Source organism: Labeo rohita, chromosome 7 (genome assembly GCF_022985175.1).
Source record: "Labeo rohita strain BAU-BD-2019 chromosome 7, IGBB_LRoh.1.0, whole genome shotgun sequence".
In the NCBI taxonomy this organism is placed as follows: domain Eukaryota; kingdom Metazoa; phylum Chordata; class Actinopteri; order Cypriniformes; family Cyprinidae; genus Labeo; species Labeo rohita.
In genome coordinates this window covers 3237824-3259260 of record NC_066875.1, presented here as the reverse complement: position 1 = coordinate 3259260, position 21437 = coordinate 3237824, and the positions used below count along the sequence as shown (strand labels likewise).

Sequence of the window (21437 nt, the reverse complement as noted above, 5' to 3'; positions counted from 1 at the left end):
TTGGAACAACATGAAGGTTAGTAAATGATGACTTTTTTTTTTTTGGGAGGGTGAACCATTATTTTAACGCAAATACACAAACGCACACTAACAGAAGTGTCAGTATGTAACTAAAATAACCTCCTGGCGTGAGAGGAGCCTCTCTCGCTCTCTTTCTGTCTGAGATAAATGCTCTTCTGTCCGGCTCTGTGCTTATATACATCGTTTTGCATAATGCGTAATAACAGAAATGAGTTCAAACATCCAAAACAACGCAGTGAGCTGCGGGCGCGCACAGATATCCAATCAGACTAACAGTGCTCGCTCACCTTGATGGTCGGCTGATGAACACGCTGCGGATTCAGACCTGGATCAGCACATCTGTCCACATCGGTCGGGTCTTTGAAAGTTTGGAGATCCCAACGCAGCGCTCAGTAAATGATCATATGTTGCAATGTTTTCAGTGTGTGATGAACACAAACAGCGTCCTATGCGTACTGCTCTTCATCACTCTGTGCCACAAGTGTCTTCCTATTCGATCCCCCGGGGCTGGAGATTTGCCGGGAGCGCGCGCACGCGAACGCGGAGAGTGAAAGGCTGAGTGCGTGTGAAGCAATGTCTCTCTCCCTAATTCTGGAGCTGAAGGCGTAAAGGCGGTCCATCAGAAGCACTAGAGGGCGAGATCGACGTGCTCCGCAGAAAGGCGGCGTTCCACGAGCACACTTCGATTTTGGATGGGTTGTCTCACCTGTTGACTGTTTTTGATGAAATCTCGCCCTCTCCTGTCGAAGGTCTGTCATACTCACCGATTAAGAATGACTGAGGGGTGATGGAGTAAATTAATTTTTGAACATTGTGATTTGAAATGTTTTTTTTTTTAAGAAGTCTCTTCTGTTCACCAAGCCTGCATTTATGTGATCCAAAGTACAGCACAAACAGTAACATTTTGAAATATTTTTATAATTAAAAAACTGTTTTCTATTTGAATATATTTTAAAATGTATTTTATTCCTGAGATTTCAAAGCTGAATTTTCAGCATCATTATTTCAGTCACATGATCCTTCAGAAATATATTTATATTATATTATATTATATATATATATATATATTCTGATTTACTGCTCAAAAAACACACATTATTATTATTATTATTATTATTATTATGTTAAAAACAGCTGAGTAGAATTTTTTTCAGGTTTCTTTGATGAATAGAAAGTTCAGAAGAACAGCATTTATTTGAAATATAAATTTTTGTAAGATTGTAAATGTCTTGATCATAACTTTTGATCAGTTTAAAGCATCCTTGCTGAATAAAATGTAAAGCATCCTTGCTAAATAAAAGTATTTGTTGTATCATTTCTTTCCCAAAAAAAAAAAAAAAATAAAAAACACACTGACTCCAAGCTTTTGAATGGTATAGTGTACAATGTTACAAAAGCTTTGTGTTTCAGACCAATGCTGACCTTTCTATTCATCAAAGAATCCTGAAAAAAAAGTCATGAAAAAAATGGATCATGTGACACTGAAGACTGGAGTAATGATGCTGAAAATTCAGCTTTGTTCACAGAAATAAATTACATTTTAAAATGCATTCAAAGAGAAAGCAGTGATTTTAAATAGTAAAATATTTCACAATATTACTGCTTTTGCTGTATTCTGGATCAGGTTTGGTGAGCTGAAGAGACTTCTTTAAAAAAAAATCGGTAGTGTAGAAAATTATAAACATTATAAACATTTAAAATAGAATAAACAAAAAGATTATTTAAAAAAATCTGAGAATGTCCTTTTAATGCTTTTCATCATAAAATATATGATCATTCATAGTTTTTACTTGCAAAAAAGACTAATTGGGCAGCATTTTGAAGTAAAATTACACTTTAGAGAGAAATAAGTTTTCACTGTAAGGTAATTTACTGTGCAGTTAACCAATGATCGGGTTTATACTGTAGCATTTTTAGTCATGCTAGTTTATTGACATTTTTACAGTCTGTAAAGATTACATACAATATATATAGAGAGAGTGTAGAAAGTCATGTAGAAATGCACAGCATGTGTGTAAAAACAAATTCATCAAACAGTACATCTGCTTTCTTGAGGTCATTGGATGAGTTTAAAGTTTTGAGAGTTTGAGAGACAATAAAGGCTTAAATTTCAAAGTGACAGGGATGAAATGGATTTTATGGCTCAATGTGATGCAACCATGCAAAATTCTGGGTCCCACTGAAATGTGGACAAAAATAGCTAAAACATTCTTCAAAATATGTTCTAATGTGAAAGTCATAACTTTATATTAACATAACAGTATGCTAAAAACAATCTAATACAGATTTTAAAACTGTGGACAGCAGTCAAAACCAAATGAGCTGCATAAACTTTTAAGAACAATCTGATCTAACAGTTTAGGTTTTTTTTTTTTTCTAACATGCCTCAGAGCTCTCTGTGCTTGGATGACGCAGCTGTTAAACACTGTAATGCAAGACCTGCTCAATCTTGTCTCTTACTTGGTCCATCATGTCTTAGAGTATGCCTATAGCTGAAGGACAAATAATGCAGTGTAACATTTTTGGGATGGAGTAAATTACATTCAGCTCTTAGTAAGAGCTGAATGTGTTTTGATGGCAACCTGTGTGTGTGCAGCTACAGAACAGCAAACATCAGATCCATATCATGCTTGTGTCAATCTTGTGATTTGTGCTGTGCTATTAGCATGGGCTGACAACACAGGGATTTACATTTATCTAACCTAATATACATTAAAAGACTAATAACTAAATAATAAAATGTGATTAAAGGATTAGTTCACTTCCAGAACAAAAATTGACAGATAATTTACTCACATGTTCATGTCTTTCTTTCTTTAGTCGTAAAGAAATTATGTTTTTTGAAGAAAACATTTCAGCATTTTTCTCCATATAATGGACTGATATGGTGTCCATGAGTTTGAACTTCCAAAGTGCAGTTTCAGTGCAGCTGTTAAGGGGTCATCATATGCCCATTTTCCACAAGTTGATATGATTCTTTAGGGTCTTAATAAAAAGTCTATAATCCAAAATCCAAAATCAGCTCTGCAAAAATCATCCCATTCTGGTCGAGGCTGCTTTAAATGCAAATGAGCTCTGCTTGCCCCACCCCTCTCTTCTCTCTGTGGAGAGACAAGCCTGTTTACTTTAGTCCCATTTAGCCACGTTTAGATGCTACACTTGCTAACTAGCACATTACTAGGAAAGGTGATCGCAAAGATTCATAAAAAAACGCTTATACTCACTTCTGCTGTAGGTGAAGCTGGATCACAAATGATTTGCGCGAACATAGACGGATATATGTAGATCGGGAGGCGCATTCCATTCACAAACAAACATAATCCACTGCATCTTCAGCAGCTCAGATGTCGGGAGTAAATGACGACCACTATGTTCATTATTACATCCAGCAACACAACACCTCAATCGCTCAATCTGAGATATTCTTGTCTAACTTACATCCCTGCTCCGGCATCAAAACATGGATGACTGTTACAGCTGATCTGAGGTAAAACGCTCATGTCAATCAACTATCGTGGGAGCGGCCTCTGTTGGAGTGATGCCACAACGACAGGCATCTGAGAATGGCTCGATTTGAAAAAGGGGATATTATTTTTACAGATTAATTAAAAACCACTGGATGGATTTTTATCATTATAGGGTAGATTTGCACATACACTGCCAACACAAATTAATGTAACAGCATGTAAAAGTGAACTTAGCATCCGATGACCCGTTTAAAAGGCTCTAAACAATCTCAGCCGAGGAAGAAGGGACTTATCTAGTAAAACAATCAGTTATTTTTAAAAAAAAAAATTAAAATTTATATACTTTTTAACCTCATATGCTCGTCTTGTCTAGCTCTGCAGTCCCGTTCAAGACAGTTAGGGTACGTCGAAAAACTCCCATCTCATTTTCTTCTCCAACTTCAAAATCTGCATCGCTGTTTTACCTTTTTTGTTAAGGGCGTTTGATCTTCTTTGCATGTTCACTTTGTAAACACTGGGTCGGTACCTCTGCAGCGATGTAGGATAATTTTGAAGTTGGAGGAGAAAATGAGATGGGAGTTTTTCCGACATATCCTAACTGTTTTGAACGGGACTGCACAGAGTACGCATGCGCATAAGAAGGATAACAAGGGGGTGAGTAAATTATCTGTAAACTTTTGTTCTGGAAGTAAACTAATCCTTTAATATAAACTCTTGAATGCTAATAAAACAGCTTCTGCAGATTGCATGGCCAATGTTTGCAATGAGGAAGTCAAAAGATATTTGTCACTGCACTCACTTTTTGCTGTTGCACACACAACTGAACATTAAACATTAACAGGTATTTCCCTTTACTCAAAAACACAAAACAATAATTAATTTCAACATTTTCTCTCCCGATCGAGTTCGAAAACACACTAGGAGCTAAAAATTTCACTTAATGCTGAAATTGGTAGTCCCAATTTAAAAGTACATTTCAGTTTTACATATTTATGTTGATTGTACACAATTAAATTAAGCGGAAATAAAATGTTTAGCAACTGGGTTGGTTTCATTTAAATTTAGTAAATTTAACAAGCAGCAAATATCATTTTTACAGTTCGAGCTTATGACTAACTGCCTTATGTTTTGCAATTTGCTGAACTCATGCAGATTCACCTTTTGGCACAGGTCTAGTGTCCTTGCGTAATTCTTCTGGAGGGTGGCACTAATGCTGATTCACAGGCTCTAGTAACTACCCTAAACGTGCATTTGGGTCCATACACCATTGAAGTATTCCCTTAAAACAGATCTATACAGCTAGCAACATTTATAGCCACCAGATAGCACTGTTGCCAATACTTTAAGGCTTTAAAGCTGTTCCAGGCACTTTCAGACTACCTGAGGTATTATTCGCTGATAGCAGGATGAAAGTGCAATGTTTTAATACCTGAAAATTAAGTAGAACAAATCAGTAGACCAAGAGTCATTAGACAGTAAGTCGTTAAGACAAACAGAAAAAAACAAAACACTATCTGGTGAACAAAAAACAAAAAAAAAAAAAACAATCGCAGCCGGCCTGCAGAGGGCATCATGCTGTTGTGCCAATGCACATCTACAACCGTAGTAAGTAGGCTATTATTTTTTCTGGTGCAGTGTGTTAGCCATTTTTTCTATCGCAGGTGTATTGTACACTGATGTAATTGTTTTTGTGTCCGATCAAAATTTTAATGACTTAAAATAGTGTTCTGTAAGTGAGGTGGTTTTAGTGAGCACTTTTACTGAGCTAAAAAAAAAGTGCTTTTCTGGGTGTGTATTCATCCTATTGTTTCACATAAAATGTTCAGGTAAATGTTCAGAAGTATTTAATAGGCTAAAAGGTAATTGTATGTTAATCTGTTATGCTGAGTAGATAATAAATAGGACACTTTTTGTTTCATTTACCATCTTCTGTCTGAAAGCGCCTTCGAAGGCCATCTCAGTTTAAAAGACCCTTGGTTTCAGGCCACATGTTTGTTTTCGTGAATTGTGGGGACTTTCCATAGACTATAGTTTTTACACTGACCAAATGATATTGTCTATCCCCTAACCCAACCCTAACCCTACCCCTTACAGAAAACATGTTTGCATTGTTACATTAGCATCATTTACTATTTTTAATCATTTTTTTTACATTGTGGGGACCGCAGGCCGATCCCCACCATGTCAAAAATTTCAAGTTTTACTATCCTTGTGGGGACATTTGGTCCCCACAATGTAGCAAGAACAAGTACACACAATGCTGCATGAACAGTTGTGAACCGTTTAGAATTTTTCATATTTCTGCATAATTATAAGATCATCAAAATTTTCCTAAAAGTAGACTGTTAAAGGTAAAACTAGGTAAAACTGTTTGCACTACAAATCACTGTCTTCATAATTAAGATAATACATTAAAATATTGTGGTAAAACATCATAATTTGCAATATCAAGCAGCAAAACCAGCTGTTTTGTACAGCTAAAATGAGACCAGAAGCCACACCTATAAAATTAACAAATGGCCACGCCCACTTTTACAGAAAGAAAAAGGTGGATACGTTGTATAATTTAGGAGGTTTTAGAATTTAAAAAAGTGGTCACAATGGATACTAGACAACCATTAAAATGAAAGTGAGCAGCTTAAAATGCAGTAATATCTTCTCTGCCCTGCCCATTTAAATTCAGTTCTTTTGTAAACTTTGTGTTCATTTGAATGGAAGGTCAACACACTCTAAAGAAAAAATATACTGAACCTTAATTGGCCTTTGCATGTATGATCTTCATACAAAATTCTTTAATGCAGAAGAAAACATGCCCATATAAAAGCGAATAAATAATGCTTATACAAGCAATACATCACAGTAATTCTAATTTCTAATTGTCTGTCTTGTATAATTGTATATTGTTCTTTTTATTATGTCTTTTATCGTGTCTGGTCCTGTCACTGTCATTCTATTGCACTGTGGAGCTTCTGTCACTACAACAAATTCCTAGTATGTGTAAACATAAATGGCAATAAAGCTCATTCTGATCTTCTTCTGATCAGTGTAGCTTTGTTGACTCAGGGAGTGAATGAATGAGCAACAGAAAGAGGACATTTCCTTTTAATTATCTATACAAATGTTGTTCTGCTATTGGTATTGTGAATTTTGTTCATTGTGGTATACACAGAAACATTTTAATTGAAAATTATAATATTTATGTCTTCATTGTCACCTAGCAGACCACAAGAGCCGTGCTAATATTCTGATAAGCCAAATGTATTGCCTGATCCAACTCATATCTTAAGGATAGCATGAATATTATTTGTTCACACCAAGAACAATTACTATAAAGATAATTAGAATGATAAAAAAAAAATATATCAGCATCCACACAATGCATAAGATTCATCTGTTCATTATAAGCACATGCAGTTTTGTCACCTGCTGCTTTAAATGCGCTAGGATTCTGATTGGCTGTCAAAAAAAAAAAAAAAAAAGTTCTGAAAGTGATTCCAATGATGTTGTTCTTTATGAAGTCTTGTTTACATCACAAGATAAAGAGAATAATAATTAAAAATGTAATTGCGACTGTTTATTTTGTAGTTCTGACTGTAGTTTTTATCTCCTAGTTGCCTTTTTCTCAGAATTCTGAGTTTATCTTATGTAGCTCCGCCCCTTTTCAGCACTGCACTCATTTTGAACGAATCTTTAATGTGACTCAGGAAGAACGAGTCGTCTCGGGGAGTGATTCGTTCAGTCGGGCATGCGCAACATTCTAATAGGTTCTGTACTGGAATTAGATCACCAACGAAATGACTCAAAAAAAGATTTGTTAATTTTGCTGAACGAGACTCAAAGGTCAGAGTCGGTAAAATGATCCGAACTTCAGTGTGAAGGTAAGGTCTTACAAATTTATGAATGAACCACTCATTTTAAAATGTTCCTGGTCTACTGATATTTGTTATGACATCCGCTTTGAACATTCCGCACAATGATAACTTGCTGACTTTTGTTAAATCTACAATAAATAAATCCACTTCACCAGCTAATTACACCTAACAGTGGTGCTACAGACCTAAAACAGAAGTTTAAGACTGCCAGAGAATAAAACATAAAAAAAGGTAAATGCATAATTTTTCTCAAAAATGTGAGTTTATATCTGTATATGGTGTTGCTGTAACAAGTGGAGTTTTGTTAAACAGGTTTTAATAATTATAATTTACACTACAAAGTAAATGCCCATGTAAATATATGTATGTATACACAGATGTGCTGAACAGACAGCGTCTACAACACCGTTATTACAAAACTCTTTTTCACACCACTGAATCTTCTTTACTTTTCTGACTGCTTGTGTTTTGTGTTTCTGGAGCCACTTCAACTTTCTTCATCTCGAGTCCTTTGACCCAGGTGTAGGCGAAGGATCCACCCAGCACCATCATATTGCTTGTCCACCAGAGAAAAGTCTTACTGGAGGCTGAGAAGATGACCGCTAACACGGTCTGTGCACAAGCTTTGGCTGTGCCAGACACATTGTGTGTCAATGGACTGGTGAATTTGATCTGAAGTCCCGTCACGTAACCAATGGCAAAGCCAAAGACTCCCCCCAAAATCATCATCCCCCAGAAATCTAAATGTGTCAGTCGGTTAAACGCAGACAGGCTTTTCAGTTCACCTAAAATGATGAAAAGTGGAATAAAAAGTACACTGGCATTAAGGTTGTTGTAGTAGGAGAGCTTCCAGATATTTCCATCCACCACAGGCATCACTTTTTTTGTGTAGATGGCATTGAGAGATACACAAAGACTGGCAAGTACGCCGAAAATCACGCCTGTCCAAGAAAGGGAACCTGCGATAGATTCTTGGTCCACACCCAGCCAGAATCCACCTGAAGGCAAAAGATCAAAGCACAAACTGTCAGCTTATTTTTTTTTTGTTGAGGAACAGGATCTTCATATTTGCTGTGACGTATCAAAAATGTATTCTCATTAACTAGATATGAAAACTGGTTTCTACCTTTTAAAGCCTGCATGTCAAGAACTATAACTATAAAGACAACAGCAGCACTTTATTTTTACAGCCCAGTACTAACCTTAACCTATTTAGTTAGCTTATATTACCCAGTACTTTTATGCACACTGCAAGCACACATAAGTTCATATACTGTAAAGGAAGTGAAACCAAAATAACTATAACTACATTAGCGTTCACACTAACAGATGATAACATTCTGTTTATTTTAAGTGCATGCTGCAGATAGTCATTAAATGCTCAAACTCTGATTGGCTATCAGTTTTTATTGTTTATATATTGGGGAAAAAATGTTCTGAATGTGATTCCAACAATTATATTGTTATAACTGTATTATAATGACTTACCTATTCTCATAGAATTAGAATAATTATTAACACTTAATAGTTATCATCCTTTAAAGACAACTACTGTATAACGACAACTAGGCTATACTAGCATTCACAAGAACGTAACCATGTCTTGAACATCAGGGGGTCCTCTTTTTTCTAAAAGTAAAGTATAAAAATAGATCAAGGAAATTGTGTGCAAATAATATTTTCATTTATACAGATGCATATTTGTTTATATGCCTCACCTGTCAAAAAACATAAAAAGTTTCTTGGCTCATCACATTCGCTCTATGTCGTCTGCCTCTTTAAATGCTGGAATATTCTGATTGGCTGTCATTGCTTTTATAACTTATTTAAAAAAACCTGAAAGTGATTTAGTAATTTTTCTTTGAAGAAATATAATGCTGTTAAACAATTAATCGGATGCAAAACAAAAGTTTGTGTTTACACTTTATATTATATATAAATATAAATATTTTAGATATAAATAGTAAATTTATTATATATATACATGCATGTGTGTTTATATATACATAATAAATATACACAATGCACACACAAACACAAACTTTTATTTTGCATGCGATTAATTGTGATTAATCATTTCACAGGCCTAATGGGGAGGGGGAGAAGGATGACGTGTATGCATTTCTTTCTTTTGCTAAACAGAAAAGAAGATATTTTGAAGAGTGTGGGAAACCAGTTGACGGTACCCATCGACTTCCACAGTATTTTTTTCCATACTATGGAAGTCAAAGGCCACCATCAACTGTTTGGTTGAGGATATTTATTAAAAATAGCTTTCGTGTGTGTTTTCAGCAGAACGTAGATATTCAAACAGGTTTAGAACGACACGAGGGTGAGTAGTTTTTAATTTTGGCCTGAACTGTCCCTTTGAGCAGCTGATACTCACCTAGAATGACTGCGCAACACAGCACTGCGTAGAGGGACGTTGTTTGCTTTAGAACCACGTAGGACAGGACAACGTTAAATACGGTGGAAAGCGAACGGCCAATAGTATAGAAGGCAACTCCCAAATATTTCAGGCACAAGTTGTTAAATGTGATCATGCCTATGAACACGACGCTCAATGGCAAAATCTCTCTGGACACTCTAAAATCAAATTTCAGGGATGGGAAATCCACGAATCCAGGAAATAATTTTGAGAGAAAGTTCATGATCCAACATAGTCCAACACTAACAACACACTGGAAAAATGTGATGAAGACAGGTGCGTCCAGATCCTTGTTGTCTAACAGGTAGTTGTTCAGGAACACCATGGAAATCGAGATGAACCAGTAAAGAGCGACAACCAAAGCAATTTTGGTCGCTCTCCAAATAAAAGGCTCCTCTTTTTCCGACAGACTGGAGTCTGTAAAAGCCATTCTTAATGTTCTGGATAGTTTGAGTTGACACCTGTTCATGGTACAAGAAAAAAGGAAGAGGAATAATGCAAATGAATATTAGTTATTTGGTAATAACAACAACAACAGAAACATTTTGTGTCGGCTGCCTGTGATACTCTGAACTGGCCATGAGTATAACGATAGCCAGAGTGGTGAACAACTTCCCGGTTCCGTGTTGGATTTCCTAAAGTGAAACCCTCACTCATTTGTAAAGTCATAAAACTGCACAAATCGGCTATAAGCTGCAACAATCAGTTATCATAATAATGTTTATAGATGCAGGAATAAATAATTTAGTAAATAATCTACAATTGATATGTCTCATTATGACTCATGTTTAGCTGGCAACATGTGCAACACTATACCGTGCAACAGCGACTATATTGCGCTACCGAGCAAATTTACTACACTAGAAAAGCCAAACATATGGAGCTTGTTATGTGACGCAAACATCAAAATGCATTCGTTTACAAGCCATGCACTATGGTAACAGTGTTTGGAGGTCATAAACAGGGTGCGATTTATGAATATACAGTGCCCTCCACTAATATTGGCACCCTTGGTAAATATGAGCAAAGGTGGCTGTAAGAATAAATCTGCATTGTTTATCTTCTTAATCTTTCATTCAAAAAATTCACAATATTCTAACCTATCATTTAAGTAAAACCATGGAAAGCAGGGGGAAAATCTCTTTATGAAATAAATGTTTTTCTGTAGTTCATGTTGACCACAATTATTGGCACCCAATTATTGCAATGTCCTTTATTCAAGATAACAGCTCTGTGTTTTCTTCTTTAATGCCTGAAGAGTTTGGAGAACACCTGACAAGAGATCAGAGACCATTCCTTCAGTTTCCTTTAGTTCCCCTTCAGTCGTTTCACTACGACGTTACATATGGGAACTCGCTTGAGAGTCCAATCATCTCCAAGCCTTATTCAAAAGGCCAATGAACATTCACGAACATTGGCGAGTGGTATTTGCATGCCGAGCCACTCCCCTGTACATACGGGTATATAAGATGGCGGCGTGCAACCACTCATTCAGACTTTTGCTTCGGAGCCTTCGTCTCTAAGCTAAAACCTAAAGAAAAAAAAAAAGAGTTCCTGAGTTGCCACTCTCTCTGCTGGCGTGCTGCCAAACAACTAAAAGAGCTTTATCTAGAAGAGCGTTTGGCAGCCGCCAGCATAATCCTGCGGGCTGCCGTTTTCATGGCATTCAAGCCTCCCGCACTCCAGCGAGCCCCGCCCGTTTGAGTGCACAGTTGTGCCGCGGTTCCTCCCTGGGCGGACTGGGATTTCAAAAGAGTGAATTTCTCACGGCTGTCGAGGGCATCTTCCCGGTATGCCTCTCCGGCCGTGCGCTTCCGGGTGCGGTAGTTTCCTCGCCTCAGTGGACGGACATGATCACTGTCTCACGTGCCTGGGCCGAGAGCATGCTGAGGCAGCATTCACGGATGGTACATGCGTTCATTGCGAACGTATGTCCATGGCCGCGTTAAAGTCCCGCCGCTCATTCATGAGTAGGCACCCCTTGTTGTCTTCCTGCGGTAAGTCGTTGAGCCGTCAAGGTTTTTCGGCTACCACGGCGAGGCACTTGGGGGACATTCAGGTGACTGTGCAGAATGTTCCGTCGGCCCCCAAAGCCCCGCGGACTTCTGCGTCACCGCGCGGTCCCGTTGAGCTGCCAGAGCAGTATACCTCCCCGTACAGCGGGCTGGGTGTCTCCTTTGGCGCTCCCCAGGAGATCGAGATGTCTGCTGCAGCATCAGAAGGAGAGCCAGGCGGTGAGGCTGACGACTCGGCAGGTCGGCACCCCTCTGCGGTTGCCGCCCCGTCTGAGACGGATGCTGAACTGTCGGCTATGCTCCTCAGAGCCGCCAAGGAGATCGGTCTGGAGGTGCCCAAAATGGTATCTGGGGAGGGCTCCTGCGGCGCCGCCGCGCTCTCCCTCAGTGCCTTTCTTCCCGGAGGTGCATGAGGAGCTGGTGAGGACTTGGCGAGCCCCCTCTCCTTTGAGAGAGCCTCTCCCCTTGCCTCTCTCGATGGCGGTGCAGCCTCGGGTTATGAGGCGGTCCCTCAGGTTGAACGCGCTGTCGCGGTGCACCTATGCCCGCGCGGCGCCGCCACCTGGCGGGATCGGCCCCATCTCCCCTCCAAGGCGTGTAAGTTCTCGTCTGCTCTCGCGGGCCGGACTTATCACACCGCTGGACAAGCTGCCACCGCCTTGCACGCCATGGCCACCTTACAGGTGTACCAGGCCAAGGTGTTGAAACACCTGCACGAGAGGGGTTCTGACCAGGGTGCAATGGAGGAACTCCGCGCCGCCACCGACTTCGCCCTCCGGGCTACGAAGGTGACGGCGCATTCCCTTGGTCAGGTGATGTCCACCATAGTGGTCCAGGAGCGACACCTATGGCTGACCCTGGCCCAGATGGCAGACATCGACAAATCATGGTTTCTCTACGCTCCTATCTCCCAGGGCGGCCTATTCGGCGACACCGTCGAGGACTTCGCCCAGCAGTTCTCGGCGGTTCAAAAGCAGACGGAGGCGATTAAACACATCCTGCCCCGCCGCGACATTCCAACCACGTCCGCGGGGCCCCAACCTCCGCCTGCTCGTCGCCGAGGGCGCCCCCCCGCGGCTTCAAAGAAACAACCAGCTCCCGTCCCCTGCTGAGGTGCATGACGCCAGATTGGCAGCCCGACGTCGAGCTGCCGGCGGGAGAGCGGCGCCGTCCACGTCTCAGGGACCGGTCACCCGCAAAAGATCTGCGAAGCGTCCCTGACGTGGGCAACCCGAAGGTGGAGAGAATCGCTCTTTGGGGGACGACAACATCAACGTCCTCACTCCCGGTGGAGGGCCGGGAGCTGCTGTGTGCTCAAACGCTGCCCACAAAGTCACAAAAAGAGTCATTTCTCTCACCTCCGGGGTTCAGGCCCCGAGTTCCCTCTCTGAGCAGCGCCCAAGAAGTGTCTCCTCGGATTCGGACTCGGAGCCTGATGTCGCCAGCGCGGGAACCAGGGAAGAAGGTAAGTGCTGCCCAGTGCAGTCTGACTTTTCTCCAGGACGTTCTTCCTTCTGGGATCAGTCCCCTTCCCCTTCCCCTTCCCCTTCCCCCAGGCTGCCCCACTGCGGTCACGTCGGTCAACGTCCCTTTGATACCCCTGGCGACCAGGCTGGGAGCCTGGCTTCAGCTTCCCAGTCCCTCGCGGTGGTTGATTCGGACGGTACGTCTCGGCTATGCGATTCAGTTCGCCAGGCGTCCGCCCAGGTACAGAGGCGTCCTTTCCACTTCTGTCCATTGTCGAGGGTCAGCGTATCAGTACAAAGTGCTTCCATTTGGCCTCTCCCTCTCTCCCTGTGTCTTTACGGAGGCTGCCCTGTCCCCTCTTTGGCAGACGGGTCAACTATCTCGACGACTGGAGCTCAAGAGAACAAGGGACTTGGTGCTCTGGCACCTTAGCCATCCAGCAAACTCTCCCCAGTGCAGAGGATCTCTTTTCTCGGTGTGGAGCTGGATTCGGTCAGTATGACAGCCCGCCTCACCAACGAGCGCGCACAGTCAGTGCTGAAGTGTCTGGAGTCATTCAGACACAAAACAGTGGTCCCTCTCAAAACATTTCAGAGGCTCCTGGGGCATATGGCAGCTGCAGCCGCAGTGACGCCGCTCGGCCTGCTTCATATGAGACCGCTTCAGCGCTGGTTACACGATCGAGTCCCGAGATGGGCATGGCACCGTGGCACACTCCGGATTGGCGTTTCCCCGCAGTGTTGCCGCCTGTTCAGCCCGTGGTCAGACCCGGCCTTCCTTCAGGCCGGAGTCCCCCTGGGACAAGTCTCCAGGCATCTTGTGGTATACACGGATGCCTCTTCCACGGATTGGGGTGCTGTATGCAATGGGCAAGCAGCATCGGGCTCCTGGACAGGACCTCGACTGCAATGGCATATCAATTGCCTAGAGTTGTTGGCTGTGCTTCTGGCCCTTTGTCGCTTCCGACCGAGGTTGCGTCACAAGCACATGCTTGTTCGCACCGACAGCACGGCGACTGTAGCCTACATCAACCATCAAGGTGGTCTACGCTCCCGTTGCATGTCACAACTCGCCCGCCATCTGCTCCTATGGTGTCAGACGTGGCTGAAATCGCTACGTGCCGTTCACATTCCAGGAGAACTCAACCGTGCAGCCGACCAGCTCTCAATTAGTCCACCCATCCTGGAGAATGGCGACTCCACCCCGAGACAGTCCAGCTGATTTGGAGCCATTTCGGGGGAGGCCCAGATAGATCTGTTTGCTTTCCCCCGAATCCTCCCACTGCCAGCTGTTTTACTCCCTCGACGAGGCTCCCCTCGGCAGGGACGCACTGGCACACAGTTGGCCTCCGGGGCCCAAGTACGCCTTTCCCCCAGTGAGCCTCCTTGCACAGACACTGTGCAAGATCAGGGAGGACGAGGAGCAGGTTCTGCTGGATGCGCCATACTGGCCCACCCGGACCTGGTTTCCAGAACTCATTTCCCTCGCGGCAGCCCCTCCCTGAGGGTTACGTACGTAACCCTCGTTCCCTGAAGGAGGGAACGGAGACGTTACATATGGGAACTCGCTTGAGAGTCCAATCATCTCCAAGCCTTATTCAAAAGGCCAATGAACATTCATGAACATTGGCGAGTGGTATTTGCATGCCGAGCCACTCCCCCGTACATACGGGTATATAAGATGGCGGCGTGCAACCATTCATTCAGGCTTTTGCTGAGGAGCCGAGCTGCAGCCCGGCGTCAGCGCGACGTAAGGTTGTGGCAGGGGATGTAACGTCTCCGTTCCCTCCTTCAGGGAACGAGGGTTACGTACGTAACCTAGACGTTTCCCAGCTCCATGCTGGTGCTTCTTCTCTTCAGTTCACCGCACGCATTTTCTATAGGGTTCAGGTCAGGCAACTGGGACGGCCATGGCAGAAGCTTCATTTTATGCTCAGTGACACATTTTTGTGTTGATTTTGATGTTTGATTTGGATCACTGTCCTGATGGAAGATCCAACCACAGCTCATTATAGAACTTCTAACAGATGCAGTCAGTTTTAAATTTTTTATCTGTTGGTATTTGCTAGAATCCATGATGCCATGTATCTGAACAAGATGTCCAGGACCTCTGGCAGAAAAATAAGCCCACAACATTAAAGATCCAGCAGCATATTTAATCGTGGGCATGGGGTACTTTTTGTACCAAACCTATCTTGAGTGTTTGCTGCCAGAAAGCTCTTTTTTTGTTGTTTCATCTGACCACAGAAGCCATTACCATTTGAAATTCAAGTTGTGTCTGACAACTGAATATGCTGGAGTTTGTTTTTGGATGAGCAAGGATTTTTCTTAAAACCCTCCTGAACAACATGTGGTGACGTAGTGGCTGTTTGAATTTTTTTTGGGCCCCAAGACTCAACTAATCTCTGCAATTCTCCTACTGTGATCCTTGGAGAGTCTTTGGACACTTAAACTCTCCTCCTCACCATGCATTAGGACGATATAGACACACATCCTTTTCCAGGCAGATTTGTAACATCTTTAGTTGATTGGAATTCTTAATTATTGTCCTAATGATGGAAATTGGGATTTTCAATGCTTTTCTTACAGCCACTTTCTATTTTGTGAAGCTCAACAGTCTTGTTCTGCACATCAGAACTATATTATTTGGTTTTATTCCTTGTGATGGATGATTAAGGAAATTTGGCCTTTGTGCTATTTATAATAATAATTTATAATAAAGTTATTGCTGGACAATATCATAATCCTAGTCATTCTAGTGTGCTGAATAAATGCAAATATGAATGGGAATATACTTCAGAGATATTTTACTCATTATAATTTCTAAGGGTGCCAATTATTGTGCCCAACATGCATATGAGAAAAACAGTTTTACTTCAATGAAAGGTTAGCGTTTTGTGAATTTTTTGAATGTAAGATCATAAAGATAAACAAAGCAGATTTATTTTCATAGCCGTCTTTGCCAATATTAGTGGAGGGCACTGTAAATATACATTTCTATAGCTCTGACTGATTTTAAATGGTAATTTTGGCTGCCTCTGAAATGAGTCAACATTACTTGACTAGATGAAGTAAATGAAACCCTGCTTATTTAAGAATGCGTAATCATAGCATGGACAGAGCAACAGCATAATGTACACATCTACAATTTGACCTCTTTAAATTAATGCTGTTATACTGAATGTATAAAGCGATCTGCTGAAATACAACACTAAAATAAGAGTGTGTGGTTTATGGGTCAGTCAGATGTACATGAATGGCAACAGCATGCTCCCAGCGAGTTTTCTTTTCAGAATCATCGTTGATCTATATCAGAGGTGAGGCACGTTGATCCTCGAGGTCCGGTTTCCCTGCAGAGTTTAGCTCCAACCCTAATCAAACACACCTGAACAAGATAATCAAGGTCTTCAGGATACAGGTTGGTATTTTTTTACAGGGTTGGAGCTAAACTATGCAGCAACACCGGCCCTCCAGGATCAAGGTTCCCTACCTCTGATCTAGATCAACCCCATGATGGACACTGTATATTCCACATCCTAATTATAACATAGCCAGGGTTCCCACCGGTCCTTGAAATCCTTTAAAGTTTGTGAATCAGGGGGGAAAAAAAAAATCAAGGCCCTGGAAAGTTTTTGAAAATAGACATACATAGATAGAGGTCCTTGAAAGTGCCTGAATTTATTTTGTGCAAGAAGTTTTCTGGAAAAAATTCCATATTATTCCCTTTGGTCCGCTAATGTGTTATGTACGCTACCTTGCTTGATTTACATTAGTTACGCACATTTACGCGTTACATTGTGTGTTTTACATTGCCATGAGAAATGCATAGGCTTGGAATAACATCAAGGTGAGTAAATGATGAATTGTTTTTTGGAAGGATGAACCATTCTCTAAACAGCTTAGAAAAGCTTTCTAAACCAATTTGTCAGCATTGCACCACACTGTCAGAAAATGCAAAATACACAAACCCAAACGCACACTGACAGAAATGTCAGTATGTAAGTAAAATAACTTCCTGGCGTGAGAGGAGCCTTTCTCTCTCTTTCTTTTTGCCTAACCGGTTTTGCATAATACGTAGCCTAATAACAGAAATGAGTTCAAACCCCTAAAACAACACATATCCAATCAGACTAACTGTGCTCGCTCACCTTGATGGTCGGCTGATGAACACGCTGCGGATTCAGACCTGGATCAGCACATCTGTCCACATCGGTCGGGTCTTTGAAAGTCTGGAGATCCGAAAGTAGCGCTCAGTAAATGATCATATGTTGGAATATTTTCACTGTGTGATGAACAAACAGCGTCTTATGCGTACTGCTCTTCATCACTCAACAAGTGCCTTCCTATTCGATCCCTGACTGCGCGTGTGAGGCAGTGTCTCTCTCCGATTCTGGAGTTGAAGCGTATAAAGGAGGTCCTTCAGTAGCAAGTGCAAGATCGACGTGTTCCGCAGAAAGGCGGTGTTCCACGAGTGCACTTTTAATTTTGGATGGGCTGTCTCACCTGTTGACTGTTTTTGATGAAATCTCGCCCTCTCCTGTCGGAGGTCTGTTACACACAGACATTAAGATTTAATGGAGCAAATTAATTATCACTCTCTCTCTTTCTCTCTGCAGAAATATAGAAAATTCTAAAGGGTTCACAAACTTTCAAGAAGCACTGTATATATCAGACATTAGTTGGAATTTGAGTTCCACTATCCTATAACAGTAGCACCAACAATGCATTTCATCTCAAGCTGCAGGCAGATACCTGTGGTAAAAGTATCACATGCTCAAAAATTGTAATCTGTAACACTATAAACAGGTTAATCTTGTTCTGTCTCTTTGTCTTTCAACAGTGTTGCCAAGTCTGCGGTTTTCCTGCGGCTACTTTAACACTGTTGCTGTGGGTTGTTTTTGATGTCTGTGGGTTGAAGCAACCCCAATAACATCACATTTATGCCCTGAAATATTAATTTACCAGGGGAACCCCAACAAAAAAATGTGTATTTTATCCCCCGGGATTGGGCTAGTTTTGAGTAGCAATTGGGCGGGTTTTGTTGTGAAACCTGGCAACCCTGTCTTTCAGCCTGAAACACAATCTTGTTACACATCATCAGAAAACACTGTAACCTCCTTCAACAAGATGAGTCTTTGCAACACGTTGAACAATTAAATTCAGGGTCAAAGTAATGAAATGACAGGTTTGCCATTTTGATATTTCAATAAGATTTAGAGTAATGTGTAACGCTTAATATACTAATTTACTGGATCCACCTGTTTCCTCAACGCGGAAGTAAGCCTAGGTAAGGCTTCTGGTCCATTGTCCACTACACTGTAAAAAACTATTTGTTGAGTCAACTTAAAATAATTTGTAACCTGGCTGCCTTAAAATTTTATGTTCAGTCAACTCAAATAAAGGTTATTCAACTTGAAATGTTAATTTATACTAAGTGACAACTTAGATATTTGAGTTGAATCAACTTAAAATTTTAAGGCAGCTGGGTTACTTACCCATCTCTTAAGTTTAGCAGACACAAATATCTTACTACAATACTTAGTACAACTTAACATTTCGAGTTGACTAAACTTATTTTAGTTGACTGAACTTAAAATTTTTAGGCAGCAGGGTAACAAATTATTTTAAGCTGACTCAACAAATTGTTTTTTATTTTTTATAGTGTATAACGGAATAACATGCAGTGAACGGTAAAACTGTTTACACTACAAACCAGTGTGTTCATAATTTCAAGTCTACAATATTAGCCTAATATCAGTTCACACACAGGCTTTCGCCGTTTTAGTTAGTGGGTGACAATATACGGTAAACTAAACTTAGTAATCTTATAATCGCTCATAGAAAAATGCATCTTATAACATCTTTTTTTTGTCATTACTTATTTATTAATGATCCAACATCATCTGTATTAAACAGAAAGAATCACTTCACCCAATGTTTAAAGTGAATAAAATAGCCTTGACAGCCTAAGTTACTTACACATAACTGCTGAAGAGCTTTGCCTCTCACCGGACTCGTGTGTGTTTCGGTAAAGGAGGAGGAAACAGGCAGTGGAACAAACCACTGTTAGGCAAGGGAAGGGTGACTTAAAACATTTTTGAACTTCTGAATGTTTTTTCACGTTTATATTGTTTTACTACTTACACAGCTATTTTAAGTATATGTCCATTATATTATTCACAATACACAGAGTTGCTAATAACAATATTTTTAGGGGGGACAACCCCCCCTTAATATGCCAATGATTTTTGGAATTAAAAAAAAAAACAAAAACATTTTGACCCATACAATGTATTGTTAAATATTGCTACAAATATACCCGCGGTACTTAAGACTGGTTTTGTGGTCCAGGTTCACGTTATCTTAAGGATGATGACAATAATAATAATAATTATTCGTTCACACCAAGAACAATAACCATAAAGGTAGCTATAATAATAAATATATATATTAGCACAACAATGCACAATATTTTTCTGATTATTATGCACATGCAGTTTTTTCACCTGCTGCTTTAAATGTGCCAGTACTTTAAAGCAGGATTCTGATTGGCTGTCAGCTGTAAAAAAAAAAAAAAAATAGTTCTAAAAGTGATTCCAATGATGTTGTTCTTTATGGAGTCTTGTTTACATAACAAATACAAAGAAAACAATAATAAATGTAATTGTGACTGTTTATCTCACAGTTTTGACTTCATGTCAGTTCTGAGTTTTTATCTCACAGTTGACATTTTTCTCAGAACAGAGATATAAACTCAGAATTCTGACTTTTTTCTTGCAATTCTGAATAAGGTGGTATGTATTTATGAATAAACCACTCATTTCTCAGAAATGTGAGTTTCTATCTGTATATGGTGTTATGAAACAAGTAAAGTTTTGTTAAACAGGTTTTAATCATTATAATTTACACTACAGAGTAAATGTATATACATCAAACATTCAAATGTCCATGTAAATATATGTATGTATACACAGATGTGATGAACAAACGAAGAGTCTCTACAACACAGTTATGCCAAAACTCTTTTTCACACTGCTGCATCCTCTTTACTTTTCTGACTGCTTGTGTTTTGTGTTTCTGGAGCCACTTCGACTTTCTTCATCTCAAGTCCTTTGACCCAGGTGTAGGCGAAGGATCCGCCTAGCACCATCATATTGCTTGTCCACCAGAGCATTGTCTTACTGGAGGCAGAGAAGATGACCGCTAACACGGTCTGTGCACAGGATTTGGCTGTGCCAGACACATTGTGCGTCAATGGACTGGTGAATTTGATCTGAAGTCCCGTCACGTAACCAATGGCAAAGCCGAAGATTCCCCCCAAAATCATCATCCCCCAGAAATCTAAATGTGTCAGTCGGCTAAACGCAGACAAGCTTTTCAGTTCACCTAAAATGATGAAAAGTGGAATAAAAAGTACACTGGCATTAAGGTTGTTGTAGTAGGAGAGCTTCCAGATATTTCCATCTACCACCGGCATCACTTTTTTTGTGTAGATGGCATTGAGAGATACACAAAGACTGGCAAGTACGCCAAAAAGCACGCCTGTCCAAGAAAGGGAACCTGCGATAGATTCTTGGTCCACACCCAGCCAGAATCCACCTGAAGGATCAAAGCACAAACTGTCAGCATATCTCTTTTGTTGATGAAGGGGATCTTCATAGTTGATGTGACTGCATCAAAAAATGTATTCTCATTAACTAGATATGAAAGCTGGTTTCTGACTTTTAAAGCCTGTTCATGTGAAGAACTATAACTATAAAGACAACAGTAGGACTTTATTTTTACAGCCCAGTTTTAACCTTAACCCATTTTGCTTATATTACCCAGTACTTTTGTGCACATACTGTAAAAGATGTGCAACCAAAAAAACTGTAGGGTCATTCCGTGTCATCTCAACCAGAGGTTTCGCTAATATGTTTTCTGAAGAAAGATAAACATGTATAGTGATGAAAGCAAAAATATTAAATGTCATAAATGAATATTTACTGAGTAATCCACTATTTTGTAGCGGTTGGTCAAAATAGCAATTTTTACCTGAGATTCAGAGCCACATTACAGAGGGTAAAAATGACTTCAGAAAGATGGCAGCAACATAATGTTATTTTTACACAGAGATTAGTTGGTCTGTTAGTAAAATCTGCTGACTTTAGCAATCTTTGTTACATTGT

General features: G+C 40.6%; 2 protein-coding genes across 4 annotated transcripts in view; both read right to left on the bottom strand.

Annotated features, from left to right (window-relative positions):
* Positions 1 to 21437, bottom strand: part of LOC127168115 (GDP-fucose transporter 1) — a 47239-nt gene that overhangs the window by 18903 nt on the left and 6899 nt on the right. For both annotated transcript variants that reach the window (XM_051114685.1, XM_051114684.1), the window contains 2 exons: positions 19249 to 20868; positions 17418 to 17817 (listed from right to left, as the gene is read on the bottom strand). In XM_051114685.1, coding sequence (XP_050970642.1) covers positions 20297 to 20868 — 572 coding nt within the window. In that variant the 3' untranslated portion in view covers positions 17418 to 17817; positions 19249 to 20296. The remainder of the gene's footprint in view (positions 1 to 17417; positions 17818 to 19248; positions 20869 to 21437) is intronic.
* Positions 7101 to 17558, bottom strand: LOC127168116 (GDP-fucose transporter 1). Of its 2 annotated transcripts, XM_051114687.1 has the most exons (3): positions 17418 to 17558; positions 9747 to 10249; positions 7102 to 8358 (listed from the first exon to the last, which is right to left on the bottom strand). In XM_051114687.1, the coding sequence occupies exons 2-3, from the start codon at positions 10216 to 10218 to the stop codon at positions 7787 to 7789; spliced, it is 1044 nt and encodes a 347-aa protein (XP_050970644.1). In that variant the 5' UTR covers positions 10219 to 10249; positions 17418 to 17558; the 3' UTR covers positions 7102 to 7786. The 2 variants fall into 2 exon arrangements, with proteins under 2 accessions (XP_050970643.1, XP_050970644.1); XM_051114686.1 differs by lacking the exon at positions 17418 to 17558 and having other exon boundaries at positions 7101 to 8358; positions 9747 to 10257.